Source organism: Thermothelomyces heterothallicus (genome assembly GCF_042370625.1).
Source record: "Thermothelomyces heterothallicus CBS 202.75 unplaced genomic scaffold P884_scaffold_25, whole genome shotgun sequence".
NCBI classification, from domain to species: domain Eukaryota; kingdom Fungi; phylum Ascomycota; class Sordariomycetes; order Sordariales; family Chaetomiaceae; genus Thermothelomyces; species Thermothelomyces heterothallicus.
In genome coordinates, this window is record NW_027192586.1 from 174398 (window position 1) to 194941 (window position 20544).

Sequence of the window (20544 nt, forward strand, 5' to 3'; positions counted from 1 at the left end):
TTACGGCAGCACCGAACACATGCGCACCACTCGCCCACAGTCCGCTCCATGACCTCCGCATCCAGCCTATTCCGTATATACATGCAGTAACGTATACTAAGACCATACATATATGTACCTGCTATCCTGATACGACGACAGCTCGCTGATATAAGAGAGAGCGGTTTTTTTCTCCCCCCTCTGCTGCTGCCTCCCTATTTCCCAAACTCCTCGGCACTCGCGAGGCTGCTGCGGGATTGACGGCATCATATTATTATAGAGTGATGGAGATAAAAGATCGATCGAAGTACCTGGAGAGGATATGAAGGAAGGACATATATAAATATATATATATATATATATATATGAGATGAAAGTTGTAGGCAGGGAAGAGAAGGGAAGGGAAAGGAAAGAAAGGATGGGAGGGCGGTCGTATATTTCTGAAAAGCGGCTCAAGAAGCCTCACTTTGGGACGAGCAAGGTTGGTCTTGCAAAGGACGGCTAGCATCCCAACATCGTCGTAAGAGAGACAGCGGCAATGATGTAGTAAAGGAAGGCAACTTTCTAATGGGCTCGTCAAGTGCGTTATCTGGTAATTACTATCTTTGAAGTATATCAGACATTGTCATGTGTTTGGCAGCCTCGACTTAGCTAGTCAGGGGTTTCAGCCTCGAACTCCAGGACCTGATTGCCTTCCTTCCAGGTAAGTGGTGGTAGAGAATACCTCAATCACACTAACTTCCTCGCCGTTCTCCGAAAGAATTGAAGCGAAAAGAAGCAAACTCATCCTTGACCAGCGTCAGCAGCCGATGCATGTTCTACCGTACCGTACTAGATTTTCCTTCCTGTCTGCCTGCCTGCTTGCTTCACGCTTCCTCATCTCACCTAGTCCTCTGGCCCCAAGAAAAGACATGAGGGTAAAGGAAGCTGAGCAGATAGGCTGCGAGGGAGACGAGCGTCACTCACCAGCACGTCAATCTGGCGGGTATCAATGAATGAACCTTCCGCGGAACCGAAAATTTGATCGAACTGCTCCCTCCTCGAGAGATGAAAGAACCAAGCGCCAACCCCCAGGGTTCATCCTGCAAGCAGCCAGATTCCCGACGATCCCTTCCCGTGGTGGTCATGCGCAGCCGTATCCCCACGATACGAGCACGACACGCGGCCGCTGTGAACAAAAAGGGCCGGGTAGTGCAACGCCGCCTCAAAAGATCAACAGAGCCTCGTCATCTTTTCCTCTGGCAACATCGTACATGAGGATCGTGTGGTCCTTGTAGTGCAATATGAGCCGGTACACGGTCGATGCCGACGGCACGGGCGCCTCGGTCTCCGGCCTCAGCTCGAGTGCCTGACTGCGCCGAGACGGCGCCGGCGACATGGCGACTCCAATCAGGGTGCACGCGGGACGTAACTTCTTGTCCTCCTCTTCCTTGCGAGGCAGGACGCACTCCACTCGGAACCCATGCCGTACGGTTGCCATGTGCAGCCGCCTGGCCGTCCTTGTCAGCGTCAAGAGAGCGACGCGCCCCGTGGGCGAGCCGGCCACGACCAGGCTCAGTTCGGGCACGTGGATGAGCATGCTGAGGCGCTCCGAGTACGCCGGGTGGAGGTCCCATGGCGCGCCGGCGCCTCCAAAGTGGTTGTTGTGGGTGATCAGATACTTGCACTCGACGCAGGGTGCTTCGCGGTCGAAGGGCTGGAGCTCGACGTCGGTCGGCGAGGTCCGGAGTAGGCAAAAGCCCTTGACGACATGGCTGGGCAGGTCGGCCTTGGCGAAGTCGACGTGTTTCGTCCTGCGCTGCCTGTCGCTGTACTGCCCGTTGAAGTACGCATGCGCGGCGAGGTTATCGCCTAGCGGCGGCGTCTCACCGAAGCTGGGGATGATGGATCGGCCCAGCTGAGTATCACCGGATAAGTCATGAAAGCAGGAATCAGGAATCCCCACAGGCTGGGTGATGGTCGACCACCTGTCGGGCTCCTGGCCTGCGGCCACAGAATGCAGCGGCCCTTCCCCTTCGGCATCCCGAGGTTCTGCCATGCAGATACCTTCGTCGTCTTCGGAATCGCTCTCCCAAGCGTCCGTGAAATCGTCCTCTTGGCACTCGGATTTCGCGGCATGCGTCCTGGCATAGTCGAGCCGAGTGTGTCGCTGCCGAAATATGTTGTCCGGGTTCGGCGAGAATCCCTTGATGTAGTACAGGCTGCAGGTGACGTCGAGCCACAGCCGGCTGGTTGACTCGGACTTGGTGACGGGAATCACCTCCCCAGCAGGAAGGCCGAGCGCTTCACGGACCGTCTTCACGGGCTGGAAGCTGCTGTAGGGCAGGACCAGGACACCCCAGCCCCTCACACTGCGATGAAATATGTCAGCATAGCTTCAGCCGGAGCAGCTTGGCGGAGAAGCACGCATACCCGTGAGCCATCTGAGGTTCCCTCGTATAAGCGTCGGGCCACCGGATAGGCTGCGTGCCGACATTCCATATGTCGAGGATCCACACGGTGCCGATAATGTCAACAGCAACCATTTTGTCTGCGTTGCCGGCCTCGTCATCCAGGAAGCAGATGTTGGGAATGTTGTTACCCCCTCGGCCAGTTGGGAGAATGATCCGCCACGTCCTCGACCTTTGCTGAAGGTGTTTCTGCAGCTGGAGCGCGGGCAGGCCGGAGGTGGTCCTCGGGGAAGGCTCTTGGACAAGGAGCGCGGAGACGTCTGTGGTGCGGGTCTTGAGAGCAAAGGCGAAGACGGTCACTTCGTGAAGGTTCGAGCTGACGGCAATCAGCCGGGACTTGGAGTGGATGGCAAGACCCCATGCCGACTTGCCCACGTTCTCGTGAAAGAAGGGTTTCGGGTGTGTCCCCTGGCGGGAAGACGACGCGCCTTGGCTGCGCGCCTGGCTGCCGCTTACCTTGATGAAGCGGACGATGGCATGAGTGTAGTATGCAACCACGTCGCCGTCATCATATGCCATCAAGACGATCTCCAGATCCCCAAGATTTCCGACGATTATGTGGTTGATCTGATGCGGGAAGCGGCGATCTAAGGCTCCGCCGCACTGCTGGCCTAGCTTTGACTGCCGCGGGTGAAGGATCAGCGATGGAGAAGGAAGGATCTTTGGCGCAGCTCTCCGGGGCTGGTAGACATAGATGCGATCTTGGTATGCCGCGAAATAGAGCTGTATTGCCCCCCCCCCCCTCAGGGGGAAGAAAACGCATCAGCATATCCAATCGCCATTTGTCTTCCGACGGGACATGGGAGAGTCTTACATTGCACCGTTGTGAGAGAGCCGTTAGATTGTTCCTCGTGGTCGCGATTCTTGGGAAGCCGTGCTGGGCATGGTTCGGGTCGGTCTCGAGTCCTTCCCCGGGGCCGGTGTCCCATTCGAAGGCATCCGCCACCGCGTCTTCGATTTCGTCGATGAATTGCTCGTCATCTTCCTCGTCCACGTCGGACTCGTCGTCTTCAAACCCCATGTCGGCTTCGTGGGGCACCTCGGAGACGAAGGTTTTGAGGTCGTCGAGAACATCGGCGCCGAACTAGCCCAAGCAGCGAGGAGGGTCAGCCAACCGAGCCCACAGAGACGAGAGCGATGCGTATCGAGTCGTTGGTTCAAGGTGTCGAAAGCAGAAAAACAACAGCTTGGTCCATCACCAAAGCTCGGAATGTTGAGAATTGACACACTACCAGAGGCATCCTCAATGTCTCTCGTGTGAGGCGGCGCAACAGACTTACCCTGCTCTCAGCAGTCTGGACAAAGCAGGTCGGGCTGACATAGAGTTCGTTGTTGGTTTCACTGCCGGCCGCGGCTCCCGAATTCATCGTCATGTTCCGTTGACCGATCCGCGGGCGACCAGGAGAGCGCAGGACATCGTTCGCAGCAAGGCGGCGGCGAGGGCGACGGGCGGTGGTTCTTGGTGGCGATCACAAAGGTATTATTATTATTCATCGATTGGGACCCGAGCGCGGGACCAAGCTAGTACCTAGCTTGAGCTCGCCAGCGTTGGTGCGAGCTACCCTAGGTAAAGGGTGCCTTGTTTTTTTTTAAAACTATGAACGTTTGTTGGGCAGTCGGCGTGTTTGGAAGAAGTTAGGAGAGGGGGGATCAGTGAGCTCATCGCATGGTCAGGCAGGCAATAGGGAGTTATCGATAGGCGGGGAAGTGGGACTCCTTGGGCTCTGACCATGCACCTTGTTGGACAACCTAGGCCAAACACGCGATTGCGGGGGTTGTCTGCCTACATTACGTACCTCAGGTAGTTCATGTGCATTTGCATATATGTATACACACACGAACTATGTCGAACAAGTCACTATTAAACGGTTTTTTTTTTTCAGTGGAGGTCTTGGGTCAAATTTAACCGTGCTTCACCATCAGCCATGTATGGGAGCTCCGACTTGGGCTGAGCTGCAAATGATGTAAGGGAGGAAAACTTGATTGAGAAGTTGGCATTCGACCAAAGTGATGAATGAATCTGATGAAAGATGTAACACTCCGAAGTGCGCAAGGTAGTGTTGGGATCGTATTCTCGCCGTATCCAGAAGACAAACCCAAAAAAAGTAGCCTGATTGAACGAAGAGCGTTTATCCAATATCCTATATCCTATATCCAATATCCAATATCCAATACGCCATCCCGTGTCCGATTTCATGGGGAGACCTGTCCCTATTTCAAACCCAACGACGCCTGTATCCTGTTGACCCGGCAAAGAGAGATCATTGAAGCGACAAACAGCACTAGACGAGAAAAAAGAGAGAAGGGCGGAAAATTTAAACCCATGTTGTTGACCTGACCCAACTCCTGAGCGCCTCGTCCCATTTTGCTCCTTTTTTGCCATCTCCTCCTCCCTTCAGGTGGTGCCAGCTCGCATCAGCTCGGTCAGGTCCTTCAGCCGGTAGTCCAGCACCGGGGTGACCCAGTCGTCCTCGAGGAGGGCGTACGTCTCCGTCTCGTTATGACTGGGCTTGCGCGGGTTGAGGGCCCAGTAGCCGAAGTCGGCGTCGATGGTCTTGAGGTAGCGGAGCAGGTTGTTCCAGTAGTTGGCGTCGCCGCGGCCGGGCGAGCGGGGCGCGCCGAACTCGCCCACCCAGACGGGCGCCACGTCCCCCTCGACCAGGTAGGCCCAGTTCTTGCGCGCCGACTCGACGAAGCTCGGGTACGACCGGGTCGCGTACCGGCCCCCCCAGCTGCCCCAGCCGCTCCACGAGTAGACGTGGGCCGAGTAGACGACGCGGTCGGGGAGGTCGAGCACGACGGGCCGCGTGGCGACGCCCGTCAGGTCGTTCTGCGACTCGGTGCCGCCCACGATGATGAGCCAGTCCGGGTTCATGCGGAGCAGCCGGTTGCCGGCCCTCTCGGCGGCCGCCGCCCAGCGCGCCCAGGGCATGGTGCCCCAGAGGCCCCGGACCTCGTTGCGCAGGTCGGCGCCGATGACGAGCGGGTTGTCGGCCAGCCTGGCCATGACGGTCTCCCAGTGCTCGATCCACTGGTCCTCCGTCTGGCGGACGCGGCACAGGGCGGCCGGCAGGTGGTCGTTGGCCCAGCCGGCGTCGCAGGGGTCGGCGCCGCAGCACCAGGTCGCGCTCGTGATGTGGTTGTTGACCACGACGGCGACGCCCTCGGCCGTCAGCGCCTCGACGACGGCGACGTAGACGTCTAGGGCCCGCCCGCCCGCCAGGTCCGGGTTGGCGGCCACCAGGCGGGCGTCGACGGGCGGGTTGGTCGCCACCATCTCGTCCGAGTAGGGCAGGCGGACCGAGTTGAAGCCGAGCCGGCGCACGGCCCGCGCGATCTCGCGCCGGTGCCGCACGTCCAGCCCTCCCGGCACCATCAGCTCGTCGCTCGCCCCGTACCAGTTGACGCTCGCCAGCTTGAACCGCCGCCCCCGCGCGTCCACCACATCGCGCCCGCGCGTGCGCAGCGGCAACGTGTAGTGCGGCGACGACAGGAACGTTCGCTCGACCGGCGGTGGGAGCGGCCGCTGGGCGAAGAGGCGCGACGACCGGTCGGGCGTCCAGGGGGTGCGCAGACGCGACTCGGTGCGGTAGAGCTGCAGAAAGAATAAGGCGGCGGCCCCGAGAGCGGCGACGGTCAGGAGAAGCGCGAGCATCGGCCGGCGATGATGGCGATGGCGATGGTGATGGCGGAGAAATCGAGAAGGGGAAGAGGGGGAAGAGGGGGAAGAGGGGGAGAGGAGGCTGCAACTTCGTATTCGACTCGGTTCCCGTTGTTCTCGGGATGGTACCGGTGCCGGGAGCTGCAGCGGCGATGGCGGGTCGTCGCTTGTTGTCGGGAGGGCGATCGGTCTGCTTCTGCGCAGCGGTAACCAGAACATCCTTGTAGCGGGTGACGGCCGGCCCCGAGCTCGCTAAACCAACTAAATCGGGTGCTAAGTTGTGGGCGGTCCCGTCTTGGCGCGGCCACCTCGTGAACTACCAACCCAGGGAATTTAATCAGTGGGCTGTCTGCGACTTCCTAGTGCAAAGGTAACTAACTGAGGTGCCCGACTCCCGTACTTACGTGGGTAGATACTGTATGTGCGTATTTGAGGTACCAATTAGTAGTGAAGGGAGATAGTGCCTTGCGGCATTGATTCCGTGCAACAACAGTACTCCGTACTGGCTGGTGGGTGCTGATTCAAGCCAGGCGCTCCTCCGGTTCTCACACGGGCTGACGGACGGGGAGGTGTCTCCAGTTCTGGATGCCTAGGTTTGGCAGCAACGTCTAGAGTAAAGACGAGTGGAAATTCGGGCATCAAGGCGGCCCGAGTGAGCGCCCCGAGCTTTTCTCCTGCAAAGTTAGGCACGGCTGCAGCTTGGAATGTAATCTGGTATGCTTTATACCTATCGATTTCTCAGCCAGAAATCCGAGGGAATGCCCGCTGTGCCACGTCTCAGCATTTCTTCACCAGCTGCTGGCATTGTCGACCAGCATCCCGCCCGCCGTTATTAAGTTGCAGCGCGGGAATCCCAAGACGCTTAAGATAGGGCAAGCCTACCCGCATACTCTACAAACAGCATCGAGAGGAGAAGAAGAAAAAAAGCAAGAGCTAGGCACCGACACTTTTCCCATAACATCGAAACATCGAAGCACGAGGAATAAAGCAAAATAAAAAAAAAAAAGAAAAAAAAAAGGGGGGGAGGGGGCCGGACAGGCAAGCCGAGAGAATGTGGGAAGGCCAGAAGTGCCTTACCTCGAGAAGAAATGCGAGCCTCGGGTGTATTCGATGTTCAACGCCGGAGGCGGGCGCCGTCAGCCAGGAACGAGCAAGAGCCGAGTCGGCAGATCCGTGGCGTAGTGCAATCGGCCGGCACCGCTTACACGACACACGACACCCCCGTAACAGATGGATCGTTTCTGGGGACCAATCAATCGCTTGCCGCCCAGTCCAAGTTGGTCAATTGAAATGCCGTTTCTGGACTCCGTGCTCCGGGCCTGGCACCCAGTACAAAAGCAGACTTCCGAGCGAGAGACTGTGAGGCGATGAAACCAAATGGTGATATTGCAAACGTGCGAGAATTGGTATCTGAAAAAGCACTTGCGACCGCCCTTCTAACCCAGCTCCAGGGCATGTGGTGTAGATATTCCCCTCCCAAGGTCGCCCGCGGTTTGCGAAGACTATATATAAACACATTATTATCTGACCACCGTTCAAAGACAAGGCTCTGGAACGACCAATGACCACAACTCCCATGCGAGCCATTCCCGGCTGTTCCGGACATCCATCGTCTTGTTGCGACAAACTTTCTTCGATTTCTGCCAAATGACGCCATCGCCGTCGGGATCATCGCGTGTCACAAAGTCCGATTTCAATGCCACCAATGAGCGACTAACGATGGCAGATGACGGGAACCTCCGGAGACTTCCAAGGTGATGCCCAGTGTCCGGAAATGTAATGCTGACAGGGAAGAGGGGGCCCAAGGTTGGCGCCGCGTTCGCGGAGAGCCACTCACGGCACGGTTGCATTCCGCCGCATCCGGCAGTTCCGAGACAACCGAGGGTTCCACAACCGGCCTCTGGTATATCAACCCAGCACCAGACAGCCCATCCGGGACGCAGTGGTTTGGCCAACAGCTAACGTCCCAAGGCTCGATGACGGCGCCCTCGCCGAGCCACGACCTCGTCACCCCAGGTCAACCAACGCAACCAGCCTGACCGACCGAATCCCACCCTGAGCCAGAACTCGTCGTGCCTATCCATGCTTGAGTCAGGACTCGTGGCGCCGTATCGAGCGACTGAGACGACCGAGGCTTTCGCAAACCTGCATTCGACTGCTCTTGTGGTTCAAGTATCGGGACTCATGTGGGTTGTCGAGATGCCGTGATTGTTTTTACACAACGGCCAGCAAGGCAGTCGGCGAGGATTTGGAGGGGGGTTGGGGGGTTTGAGTGAGTTCCTTCCATTAACAGCTCGGCTCGCCTGCCATCGCTTGTAAAGTAAGGAAGTGAAAGGTAAATGAAAAGAAAGAAAGAGTGTTGGTGTTTCGTGTCGTCGTCGTCATTTTCATATCCTGTTCATACCCAGCGGGTTCATGTATCGATCCTGCTGCGTGTACGGCGACGTCGGCCTTGCGTAGGTTTCACGGGCATCCCATGTCACCGTTTGTTGTTGGGGCGGCCGTGGGCTCGAAAACGACCTCGCGGGGGTGTGATACCGGGCGGTATTGCCAAAGTAATCCGGGGTCTGGCGCCCATCAGGGGTGGGCATCTGAACGTACTCATGATTTTGCGGGCTCCCCGTCGTCGTCGGTCTCGCCTGTGTCGGGGAGATGGGAGTCACTACGGAGGGTGTTACTGAATCGTCCATGGTCTTCCCGGTATCCCGGGAGAGCATCTCGTACGAACGTGTATCTTTCTTGAGATCGTCCAGCCGCGCATCGACTGAGACAAATTCCCTCTGGCTCCGCTTGGGAACCGAGATCAACAAGTCGCGCCAGCCGGTGACCATCGACCAGCGGCCAAGCAGGAGGAGGAGCCAGATTCCGTTCATCTAGTCGCGTGACAGTTAGCAACCCGACTCTTCAGCAAGGGAGAAAGGTGGTTTACCCCTAGAAGGAACAGAACGGCGCCGGTCGTCGCCATGTTGACAGCAAGCGCGCTCGCCTCGTCCAGACACGGAACTTTGTCGCCGCCATTCGTTACCAGACACGAGACCCAGTCCCACGCGAGGCTCTTGTCTCTCATCACAGCTTCCACCGTATTGTCCTGGAATACGAAAACAATCGAGAAGAAGATGACGTCGGCAACGATGATGAGGACAATGGCAATGCCTCTCCATTGCAGAGCAATGACGCGCCGCACACGTCGGTACGCCTGCTTGGGGGTCATTGTTCGGATGCTGTTCGTGTACGAGGGCATGCCGGAGCCTTCAGTTGAGGCGCTGTTGTCGGCAAGCGAGGCGAGGTAGACCTTGATGCAGTAACCAAAGGTGGCGAATTGGATGACGATGGTCAAGGACGCGAAGACCAGCAACGGAATCCAGAGGTCCGCCAGGCTGTTCTTGTGGTTGATGTGGCATGTCGGGCCAAACCTGAACGACACGCCGCTGAGGATGAAGGCGATGATGACGCCAATCACGGGAATGCCCCAGCCGACGGCCTGAGCGAACCACATGAAATTGCGCCCGACGACGAGCTGCCAGCAGATCTGGAGATGGAGAGACAGGGCGCGCAGGAAGACCCACATCACGCCTGCCCAGCCGCCAAAGATGAGGAAGAAGCCCGAGGTCGCACAGATCGATCCCGTCGACATGGAGTTGGGTGTGATGTCGTCGTAACATTGCGGCGGGTTACCGGCGAGTGGAATGACGAAACCGAGCTGGCGGGAGGTTATCAGCATCGACCTTTGAGAGGCTAAGAGTCTGCTCTCCAACTTACATTCATGCACACGACGCCGGCGGTGAGGCTGATGCTCAGATAGTGCCTGTATGTCTTGTCGACCGGTAACACGGCCCACGAGAGCAGCAGAAAAACGCAGCAAATGGTGCTCGCCACAGCCACCCAATTTGCCGCCGTTGTCATGTCCCGGAAGCTGTCGGGGTACGTCCAGTCCGTCAAGGGGCATGGTAGACAGCAACTAACGCCGAGAACATCTTGGCATATTCTTCCATCCACGACTGGAGTGCAGTGTCAGCAGCAGCGGGTTGTTGGAGGCTGCGCGCCTCGTTTTCGTCACCGTCCACTTACAGCCGCCATCCGAGTATTTTGACTCGGCGAGGAAGGGTAATGGACAATCGAAGGTCGCGTTCGCCATCTTGAATCTCCTCTCGTTCCGCTCCCTATATCAGGGTTCCGTTCCGCGCCACGCCACGCGGCGGTCAAATGCCCCCTTTTTCCCCGGCAAGAAGTGTTCGGACACAGTAGTGTGGTAATACGCCGTTCTCTGAGCGCCTGTTCCAGAAATCCCGCTCTCGAATGGGCTCCGTCTGTTGTGAAATATATGATGTATGAGTGCGCACAACGCACAAGGTTATGGGCCCATTGAGTCTCGGATTCCAGTCCTAGGTCTATATGGTCGCTGAATGGTAGTGTGTCTCTGAAATCCCGGATGAGATATTGTAAGCCAAACGTGTCGAATCAGTATCGGTATGAGCGAGAGAGTGTAAGAGATCGAGTGTATCCAAGAGAAGTTATCGGAGTGGGCAAGGCGAAGTCTCGAACAAGGAGCGGGTTCAAGATGAGGGTCAAGGATCAAGAAGAAAAGAAACAAAAAAAAGAGGGGGGGGGGGGACTCTCAGAGCGCGAGAACGAGGGGCAGGGTAGGGCAGTGGACGTTTGTGGAACATTATGTAGTGTACGGAATAGTATGTCCGCAGCGCAAGGACAGAGAATCGATCCTGTCAAGATCTGCCCTCTCCTCGACGGGCCCCTGGCACCCTGAGGGGGGCGAGGAGAGGCGTGATGTGGCCGGGGGTCCGGGGGGGGGAGGGGGGACAAGGATGAGGGTGAGCCGTTTGTTGCAAAATGCAACAGAACACGGAGCGCAGAGCACCTGGCATTCTGCTATTTCGCAAGGTGGGTCCTGAAGCAGAAGGGGACCAACCAGTTTAGCCAATTGCTCCAGAGCAGGCATGCGGGGCCCAGCGTGAGGATGGTCGCTGCCCTGCAGCACCCCGTCAAGAGGTCAACCTCCCGAGGCTGGCACGCTGGACCCAAGACAGCGGGCTCTCATTGGGAGACGAAACCCTCCAATTGCTGGGTCGGGAACCGCCAAGGGTCCAGGACTCGAGGAGGGGCAGGGGGCTGGCGGAACGACCAAGACTTGCAGGAAGCGGCCGGTGGAAGCCACAACCCGTGCCTGTGCCGAGCCATGTGCCTGAGTGCCTCGCTGGGACCTGGCTGCCTGGTGCCCGGCTGACCCGCTTTTTGCAAGGATGCTGTTCTGCGGCGATATGCTTGGCGCGTTTTCCACCTCCTTCGCTTTCGCACTATCCCCGTTCGATCTACACTACTAGTACCGCGAGTAGTGTAGTCTACTGCGCTCCAATCTACGACCTCACCTTTCGAACCGTGTGAGGCGCACCGAGCAAGGCAACAACCTGAGCGTCAAACGACCATCAGTAGACACGTTCTCCAACGCGTGTTTAACCGCACTTGTCCGTATAGGAAAGCGCGTTCCACGATAGCTCTTACCGGTAACCAGAAAATGAATTCGGAAGCCGATGGCTTTGGTTACAATTGGAGACAGGTAACATGGTTGCGTGGCGCTGTGACAAGATCTTGGAAGCCGAAGGGTGTTTGAGGCCGCTGCTTGCCACGTCCCTCTATGCGCGCACCAAGCGAGAGTTGACAGATCAGCCATGCTGCATCCAATCCGGCGCTTGTCAACTGACATTCTCGAAACGCGCTTCTAACCTTCATCAGGCTCGACTCTGATCAACATGTGTGTGTTGAATCTAGCGCACGGTCGCAACGCAGTGTCGCAATATCCAGATGAGAGAAGAATGGGGCTGGAACGCCCTGGGCGTTTTGCCGGGCTCCTCCAAGTTCGTCAGGACCGATATGCCGTCGCATATCCACAGTGCGTTTGTTCATCGGGCGCTCGCTTGATATCAACCGGGTGGAGCTTCCGCTCAGTTTGAGGTGTTGGTTATTTAAAATGGCAGCGTGCAATCGAGTTCTGGTGATCCGCATGGCCAGGGCGTCATATGAGACAGGCCGCCGCGGACGCCATCGAGCCTAACCATGCTCTTCGCTTGGGCATGTGTATTCGGTGTTAGGCGAGGGCGAGGAAAAGTTCTCTGCAACGGATTCGGAAAGCGGTCGCCAGAAATGGCGTCTGTTGCACGACATGATCAGACGCCATCGCCTCTGCCGAAGGCGGGATTCCTGGGGCCCGGTCTCGAGGAACCTCCGGCGCCGGAACCGTCTTTTGGAGGGCCAATATGCCGCGAGTCTCGTCTCATCATGCACGGATTAACTGCGAAGGATTTGGTAGTACGATGCATTTGCCAAGCATTGTTAACCAAACTCAAGGGAAGGACAGGAAAGACGATGCTTGGCTCGGCTGATTGTAAGCAAAGGTGTGGCCGTTGTCCGAGTCAACTGACTGCAGTTGTGTGCGGCCTTGGGCCCCGAGCATTAACAATCTCTCATGCTGTGCAAGGTAAGCATTGCTGATAGGTTGGTTACACATTATCCTATCGGCGGCGGCGGTTGGTAGGTTGGCCGCGGGTCGCACCGCTTCGCACCCGGTTACCGACTCCGATGCCTTGCTGCGGTTTCACATTGCGCGGGCACCTCCCAGCGCAAGTTCTCTTTCTAGCGGTCAGGCTAGTCTAAGAGAAAGGTATCGACTTGCAGACAGGCTAAGTCAGCTCAGCCACCGCAAAAAGATCGTTTGCCGCTTGGGTGCTAAGGGTGACTCGACATATCAAGGTCAAGAAATCATCAAGGTTCGGACATGCGAGGGCTGATCAAAAGTGACACGGTGCACCCCGCAGACTCACACTGTCGACACTCGTCTAACCATACCGCTTGGCGGCATGGTGTGCTTCATTTTCTTGAACCCTTGACCGAGCCGCTTGGAGTGCAGCATCTGGGCATACTTCCACACAACCTTCCAAATGACTAGTATAATCCGTACAGTCGGGGAGGTGTTTCGACCGGCCCGGATGGTCTCCGGAGGCTCGCCGCTCATGTGGCTGTCCACTCAAGGTCGGAGCATCGTTTGTTTGTCACACCACCAACTGATGGTTGAAAAAATGGCGAGGCCGGGGAGGTTTCGCCCTGGTGCAAGCGCTGCGTCGTCTTGGTGGCAGGGTGCTTGGACGGCATGGCGCTTCGCATCGCCGAGAAATCGGCGCGCGGTGGCCATTGGTCAGTTTCCTAAGCTACCTTGGAACTTTGGCGCGATTGTCTGGAACGATGTGTCAGAACCGCTTTTCATGTTCCATTGCATACTCTCGCATTGTGTATAATACTAAGTACGAAGCAGCCCACTCTTAGTAATCCGCACACTTCATTGCACTCCACGTAGGGGAAGACTTTTCTTTCTTAACAGCATCCAGCCGGTTTGGGCAGACGGCAATGGCGTCTACTTTGGTACGTGGTAGTGTCTCAGGTATGTATATACAATACACGTACACATAGCACGAGATTGGGCGTTTTTTTTTTCACATGGTCCGTACAGAGTAGCGCTTTGGTGAAAGCGAAATTCAGGCAACCGTGACGGGCAATCCCCAGATTCCCCACAGCGGAATCACAAGATGGCGGCCGGTTGGTGGGGCCTGCCCTCTCTCAGTTATCCGTATTTGAATATCAGACCATTCAGTCTGCGACTTGGCAAAGCCCATCATTTCGGTGATGCCCCAAAGAAGAAAAAAGGTAAAAGTTAAGCGAGAGACGAGAAAACCTTGAAAGAAGAGAGAGAGAGAATAAAAGAGAATAATTAGAGCGCGTTTGGAATCTACTGCAGACGCGCCGATTGAGATAAACAACGGCAAGTTCCCTTCCTAGTATACTACCTAAGACTACTGTTGCCCGTCTCAAACTTAACAGCGTAGAACGTTGACTGCCTGCGAACATCTCAGGAAATTGGTAACATGCGGCCCGGGGTTACCGAGAGCGTCGAGGCATAATAAACGGCGCCGCCCAGCATGAGATAACAAGAGATGCGGGAGAAAAGCTGGTGGAAGAAGCCCGAATCCTCAAGGAGCGCTAGCACTCCAACTAAACAACTTGGAAACGATGGCCAGACACGGTGCCGCAGAGGAGAACGGGCACGCATATGGATACCCGTCACTACAATCCTCCACACCCAGGAATGAGGGGCTGGCACTACAGAGGAGTGGCCCCCTGCCTGATTCGTCCGTCGACCCCGAAAATGATTCCGTGAAAGTCTTGACGACGGCATACTGCGATATCTCAACCGAGTTATCATCAAATCGACAAACAATAGCAGCGAAGCAAGTGCATGATGGCGATCCCGGAGCGAACCGAGCGCACGGCCCAAGCGCACAGTTGCTCTCGCAGTCACTCCACAAGGATCTCTCAAGCTACCTGCCGTCAGTGGCGTTCGTTCCGCGTCTTCGCCCTAACGAGTTCTAGAAGGCATGTCGAACGGCCGCTGCACCCGAACGCCTCGAACGCCTCGAACGCCTCGTACGACCGACCAGGCCTTCGGTTCGAGAGCCGTCTCTCGGCACAAGTCCTAAGCAAGCCGATAATGCAGTGCACGCCTGTAGTATCATATCAAGCACAGCAACGTAATACACACATACGCGTTCGTTCCATAGCAGTGTACAGAGTATACACGAATTACGACACAGTCAAAGCCCGCCGAGCCCTCTTGGTCTTTCACCTCCCGAGAGAGGAAGGCCATTACGGATTTGATCAAGCATCGCTACTAACACTCCCAGCCTAGCAGGCAAGGACTTGGGAAACTCGTTACCGGCAAAAAATCCGCGCCCCCCCGGCCTGTGGTTAGTCAAAAAAAAAGTCAAAAAAGGAAAAAGGAAAAAAAGGGGGGGATATTAAAATATCATCGCTCCCTTCCAATTCCTCGCCCGTCATTCATCGGTTGTACGCAATGGCAAAGGCCTAGAAAAAGATACTCGCTTACCACACTATATGCATACAGAGTACAACTCTACACACAGAAATACCTTCCTAACCTACGGTACAAGTATGCAGCAAATACCGCGTTCGAAAAAGGAGACACCTCCCGCATTGCCGCGCGGGCAGACAGAGAAGCGAACTTGCAAAAACATCCGTGTTCCGCATTGTATTGTGTATCCGGGCCCGTCCAGCTTTGCTGACATGATGGGGTGAAGAACTTTGGTGAGACAGGAGAAAAGAGACGTAGACGAAGTGGTGATGATGCAACTCGAGTAATCAATGCCAGACATGGGGTGGTGGCGTTGGTAGTCGAACCGAGTTTTGATGGTCCCACCACATCGGGCCGTCTGCCGGGTCTCGGCCAGCGGGAGGAAACACACCCACAACCGAGACCCTGACAGTGAATGAAAGGGCGCACATACAACTACACTATAAGTAGGCACAATGAAAAAAGAGACCCGAAAGAGATAATGCCCCGATATTGATGGACGGGCTTGGGCAAGATCCCTAATTATTATAATCAACTATGGAAAGGGAGCCACAAAGACAAGAGTTTGTTTCGCGACCACTTCCCTTGCCCACCGGGGGGCTCCTTTCCCGACAGTTTGGTTACTCGACACCATTTCGGCGCATCGAGCCGCATGGGCGTGGAGCTCCTCTCTGGGCTCGTCTCACACACAGCACGGACAGCGGATTCTTTCTGTGCAGTGCGTCGACGGTCGCGGAACTATTGTGTAGAGGGAAAAAAGAAAAAAGAAAGAGAAACTCACCAAGCTGACTGATAAAGACTGTCCTTTTTTCTTCCTGGTTTCTTTGAACAGACGTACGACCTGCAGATATGTTGTTATATATACCAGATAGTTATTCCATACAGAGTGTATATATGATGTTACATGGGCAGCAGGAAAGTTCCTCCACATGGAAATGATTCCTGCAGATGAAGTTGCAGCAACGCGTTTTTCTTCCTTCTTGTGTGCCCTTGCAGATCCGCGTCAACTTTTTTTTTCGCGCCCCCGCACGAGATTACGACGCAGTCGAGTGTAACTTTACCGACACAGTACGGCGGTACATGTTATAGTGTATATAATCCGTACTCCTTGCGCGACGTAGAAATGTGAAATCGGTATAGTTATACTGCGTACATAAGCCCGTACTACGTACATTAGGCTCGTTCAGGGCCGAATCACAAAGCTCTTCACACATGCAGCTCGACCCTCTGCAACCCAGTCCGATACCACCGCGAAACCGCAGTTTACTGTTTTACTGTTGTTTACCGGCCGCAGCTCGTCGGGTCAAACCTGAGCAGAGAGTGGCGTGACTAGTTACACAGTACGCACTTCATCTGTGCCACATACAAGACGGAATACGGATCACTAGTTAGTGTAAGAGTACGCCAAACACTTCCTCGCGTTAATCGTTGCTGTGTACGGATGATATAGTATGTACCATTTCCGTACACTACGGACGGACGTAGGGAATTCGGAGCTACCCCCTACATCGTTACGCTACGTACGGAGTACTCGTTCATCGCAGCGAGCAGAGCCCAGCCAGGGTTAGATTCCGAGACAGAAGCGGCCAACAAGTCAACAAGTGATCCCAGCCCCTGCGCTCAGGGGCCGGCGGGACGGGGCGAGCTAACGGCTTTCGGCTGCATCTCCGATGCCGTCCGGTGGGGCCACGAGCAGCCCGGGCTTACTGTACACTATTGCGTAGTGTACGTACCGTACGGATTACATACACACACCCTTACTAACTACTTGGTACGAGGAACGAGATTGGGGCGGAACGGGAACCGAAGAGACGTTGCAGGAGAAGCGAGGTTTGTTAACTCGTCACAGCAAATAAACATCCTGTTTCCCTTTTCTTCCTTTTTTTCCTTTCTCTTTTCGAGCCAAGCTGGACTTTTTTGTTTTTCCTTTATGGTCCTCTAAGGTAGTGTGTGCATCTTTTGGGCCTGGCAAGTTGGATTTGGCTACACTAGAGCCCGTTTCCGACAACGCCCCCCTCCCCCACCCCTCCCCTGGTGCCTCGTGGTCATGGTCGCGTTAGCGTCCGGGGTGCGTGGCCAGCCTCAGCGGACCCGGCCGGTACACTACCTACTATGTAGTGTAGTTTCGGACAAGTGAGCACAGCACCGCATGAGACAAGGGGCCCTCAGGGTGTTCTTGTTTTAGGGGCGACCTTGGGACCATGAGCGGAACAACGGATTCGCCTTGGGGTGTTTGGTTCTGGCGGCGTTGGCAAGGGCTTCTTGTGTACGAATTCTGTTCCTGATGAGGCTCTCCGTACGGACCCGCACGCTTCACTAGACACACTAGTGTAGTGTATGGGAATAACTAGTGTTGCACGGCTGAGAGAGGAGGGAAACCAATTCGCGATGCTCGACACGGATGCTACCCGCTGTCAAGTTGTTGGGCCTTAGCGAGTTGTCTAACTACACTACGCGACTTGCTGGGAGCCCCGAGGTCTCCTTGATTGTCTGTTATTTGTGTTGCTATCGTTTTGTTACTGCTGCCTCGCTGTCGAGAGTAAGGGGGATTTGGTGTGAGTTACGCGGCTGGCAACTTGGTAAGGAAGCTCTGGCGAAACCTGATACATAGCAATACCTACACCCACACACTGGCAGACTCGGTAGTGTTTGAAACCGGTCCCGGGTGTCGTGTGGGCACTTCGAAGCCGGGCCATTCGGTTGCAGCAGCAGCAGCAGCAGCAGCAGCAGCAGCTTCATCATGACTCATCGTCGGCTCGCATTGCGGGCGCTCTCGAGGCCGATACGGTTCCGGAACGTGACCGTGTCGTCTTGGGACAGGACTGCGTAACTACTCCGTACACGGTCACGATCGAGACCCGTGTTGGACGAGGTCTCCGCGTTGTCCGGGATGACACGTCCGGCTCCCGACCCGAAATCGAAAATGAGGCGAGCCATGGAGCCGGGCTCGCGCGCTCTTACTTTACGAAGCTGCTGCCGGTCTGCTGGTTGTTTGGTACCGGTCATGGCTAAATACCTGGGTACCTATATTAAGGGCGTTGGGAAATCACGGTTCAGGGACCAATGCAACGGTGGCGGTTTCTCGGTGTCAGTGCGCGCGGATGTTTCGCCGGATCGATTCAAGGGGCGGAGATGGCGCCGTCGATGCTTCCCAACAGTTTCTGTCAAAGGGACAACCATCCGCCTAATACGGGGTACTCCATCCTTCGTAAGTGCAGTGTGCGACAGCCGGACGAGGCACAACAACTAGTTCGGAGCTCTCTCTTCCCTGTCAACAAACCTTTCGCACACTGTGCGACTCTGGGTCTCGCCCTCCTCCTCCTCCTCCTCCTCTTCCTGCTGCTGCTGCTGCCACGCGTGTTTGCCGCGCTCTGGTACAGTACAACTAGTGTACTGCGTAATATGCCGCGGTGGGTCTGTCTGTAACCTCAGAGATGTTGTAGTGTACGAGGAGCTGCGTCAATTGCTGTCAAAGCCGAACCACGTCGGGTACTCCGAGACTTTTTTGGTTTTGACAAAGACAGCGCCAGACGGTTGCGTAGGGACTGAAGCGGCCTGGGCAAATACTGCGTAACGACACGACGCCAAGAGCGAGACGCTCTCCTCACCTAGCGGAGGGCCAGAAAGAAACAAGTTTCTTTTATCAGTGCTCCGTAAGTTGTCGTAGTGTCTTGCAGGTGGATGCGCGGATAGAACTGACGATCTTCGTATCTCTGCTACGTAGTTGGCGATGGTTCTTGAGGAAGAAGGACGGAGGCGTCCAGAGCCAACCTGCAGGAAGATGTGGATGGCTGCAACCTCGGTAGGGCTGGAGCCCTGGTGGGCCCAGTCCACCACATAGTGCAATGTGTTTTGAGGGGCCCACAGTACTACACCGTAATGTGGATGTACATCATGTAACGTTATGTACGGATTACTTCTGTACAAGTGCTCCATAGGTCCGACTCTTCGCCGGAGCCGTGGTGTGCCCGCTAGTTAATCTGGGGCCGGCAGCGCGCTGGAGCGGACTCTGCAGAAGAATCTGGGGTGCATCGTCGACCTCCGCAGTTTGCTCACGGCGAGCGTCCAGCTAGCGCGCGGCGCGGACGTGGCACAATCACAAGCAGGAGCCTTGTGAAGGCCCGCCTGACAAACAAAGGTCGACATGCCGAGGCACTTGAGCGGTCCCCTCCCGTAGCTGCAAATCCCGGCGGGATGCTGTCGCTACTTGTAGTGTGGGGAAGGCTGCACGAGTCCAGCGCAACCCGGGCAGGTGCGCGACGTGAAGATCCTGACCAAGATGGAAGGAGTCCTTGTGATGCCTGCGGAGTACGGATTACTATCTTGGTAATTGTGCCTGCCGCACCCTCGCATGCAGGCTGTCGCCAATTCGGGGAAGAGCCTCGCTGCTAGCTTCTCAGGTCTTGAACCTTCCAAATAGTGGCGAACCAGCACACCACTCCCAGCGACTCGATGCATTGCTAGCGCCTTCCAACACTGTCCCTCGGTAAGGGAGGCTTGAGAAACCTACTTAATCGTCTAGTGCGCCACCGACAGGTCGAGCCGAGGCAACGAGCTGGCTTCGGTGCTTGTTTGCACGCACGTGGATGCTTTTCTTGCACCAAAGCTTCGCCTAGTCGGCGAGCAAGCGCCTGGCTGTTCGCTGGAGGACCTTGGGGAGGCGGAGGCGGGGGAAGAGGAGGAGAAGGAGGAGGAGGAGAAGGGGAATGACATCTTGAGGGCTGTCACGAAGAATCAGCTGATGCACAGCCAACTGTCAAGGTTCCTCGAGTCGATCGTCATCAGGGTGGATCTAGTGATAATCTTGCGGAAAGCTTTCACGCATACCAGTTGATGGTCGCTCTGGAGGAACGGTCCACGCAGCATGTTAAGCCATTGGCCGCCCGTGTGGCACTTTACTGTGTCTCCAAACACGTCGTTGGTGGGAACGACGCACAGCGACGATGATGCGTTAGGTTTCGGGCCATGATTCTCCTGTACTCCATGGGATGCTACCCAGCTCAGAGGTGCCCCCTGGTCAGTCGGTCAAACGCCTGGAGATATGCCGAAGGTGCTGGTGTAATAATGTAGTCACATTACACTTCGGGTTACCAAGGTTAGTAGTCATGGGCGACTTCGACGGCGAGGGCGACGAGGATACCGGGGGCTACCTCCTTATCACCAAAAGAACAGAATACTAAGCCCACAGAGTCCAAATGCCGCTTGGCCGTCAATTACACGGAGAGTACTCGTCCTATGGGCAGATCGGTTCCGGGTTGCTCGAAACAGGCCCGTCATGACTTCTCAAGCAGGAAGAGGACACTATTTCAAATTCACTATATATATAGTTTCGAGTGCTCTTCGCTTAAGACACACCTTCCTCTGATGAGGATCCATTCAGTCTTACATCCGCCAACGATAAACACAGGCTTAGGAGAAGAACGGTCTTTATGGCACGAGCCCTCCCCCGTTTCTTGAGAGCCGTGGAAGAGAAGAATCAGGTAGCTGGGAGCTTGCCAAAGCAAGCATCTCTATGCCGCATTGAG

General features: G+C 56.0%; 6 protein-coding genes across 6 annotated transcripts; 2 read left to right on the plus strand and 4 right to left on the minus strand.

The window, feature by feature from the left end:
- Positions 1-1183: 1183 nt before the first annotated feature.
- Positions 1184-2948, minus strand: P884DRAFT_208170 (uncharacterized protein; the record flags this gene model as incomplete). Its single annotated transcript, XM_069438850.1, has 2 exons — positions 1184-2330; positions 2392-2948. 2 exons carry the CDS (start codon positions 2946-2948, stop codon positions 1184-1186), a joined length of 1704 nt encoding a protein of 567 aa, XP_069294854.1.
- A 364-nt stretch (positions 2949-3312) lies between these two features.
- P884DRAFT_279911 (uncharacterized protein) lies at positions 3313-3690 on the plus strand (the record flags this gene model as incomplete). The annotated part of the gene is made up of 1 exon (XM_069443376.1): positions 3313-3690. The coding sequence occupies one exon, from the start codon at positions 3313-3315 to the stop codon at positions 3688-3690; it is 378 nt and encodes a 125-aa protein (XP_069294855.1).
- A 1105-nt stretch (positions 3691-4795) lies between these two features.
- Positions 4796-6721, minus strand: P884DRAFT_66043 (glycoside hydrolase family 5 protein). The gene is made up of 2 exons (XM_069446005.1): positions 6495-6721; positions 4796-6406 (listed from the first exon to the last, which is right to left on the minus strand). The coding sequence occupies exon 2, from the start codon at positions 6307-6309 to the stop codon at positions 4825-4827; it is 1485 nt and encodes a 494-aa protein (XP_069294856.1). The 5' UTR covers positions 6310-6406; positions 6495-6721; the 3' UTR covers positions 4796-4824.
- Positions 6722-8477: 1756 nt separating this feature from the next.
- P884DRAFT_302249 (uncharacterized protein) lies at positions 8478-10225 on the minus strand (the record flags this gene model as incomplete). Its single annotated transcript, XM_069444924.1, has 4 exons — positions 8478-8963; positions 9020-9790; positions 9850-10088; positions 10159-10225. The coding sequence occupies 4 exons, from the start codon at positions 10223-10225 to the stop codon at positions 8478-8480; spliced, it is 1563 nt and encodes a 520-aa protein (XP_069294857.1).
- A 7411-nt stretch (positions 10226-17636) lies between these two features.
- P884DRAFT_208328 (uncharacterized protein) lies at positions 17637-18370 on the minus strand (the record flags this gene model as incomplete). The annotated part of the gene is made up of 3 exons (XM_069438862.1): positions 17637-17791; positions 17869-17965; positions 18311-18370. Coding segments are annotated over 3 exons (312 nt in total), but the record flags the coding sequence as incomplete, so codon positions are not given.
- A 928-nt stretch (positions 18371-19298) lies between these two features.
- Positions 19299-19853, plus strand: P884DRAFT_272102 (uncharacterized protein; the record flags this gene model as incomplete). Its single annotated transcript, XM_069442494.1, has 3 exons — positions 19299-19345; positions 19377-19505; positions 19556-19853. 3 exons carry the CDS (start codon positions 19299-19301, stop codon positions 19851-19853), a joined length of 474 nt encoding a protein of 157 aa, XP_069294859.1.
- Between the last annotated feature and the right edge of the window lie 691 nt (positions 19854-20544).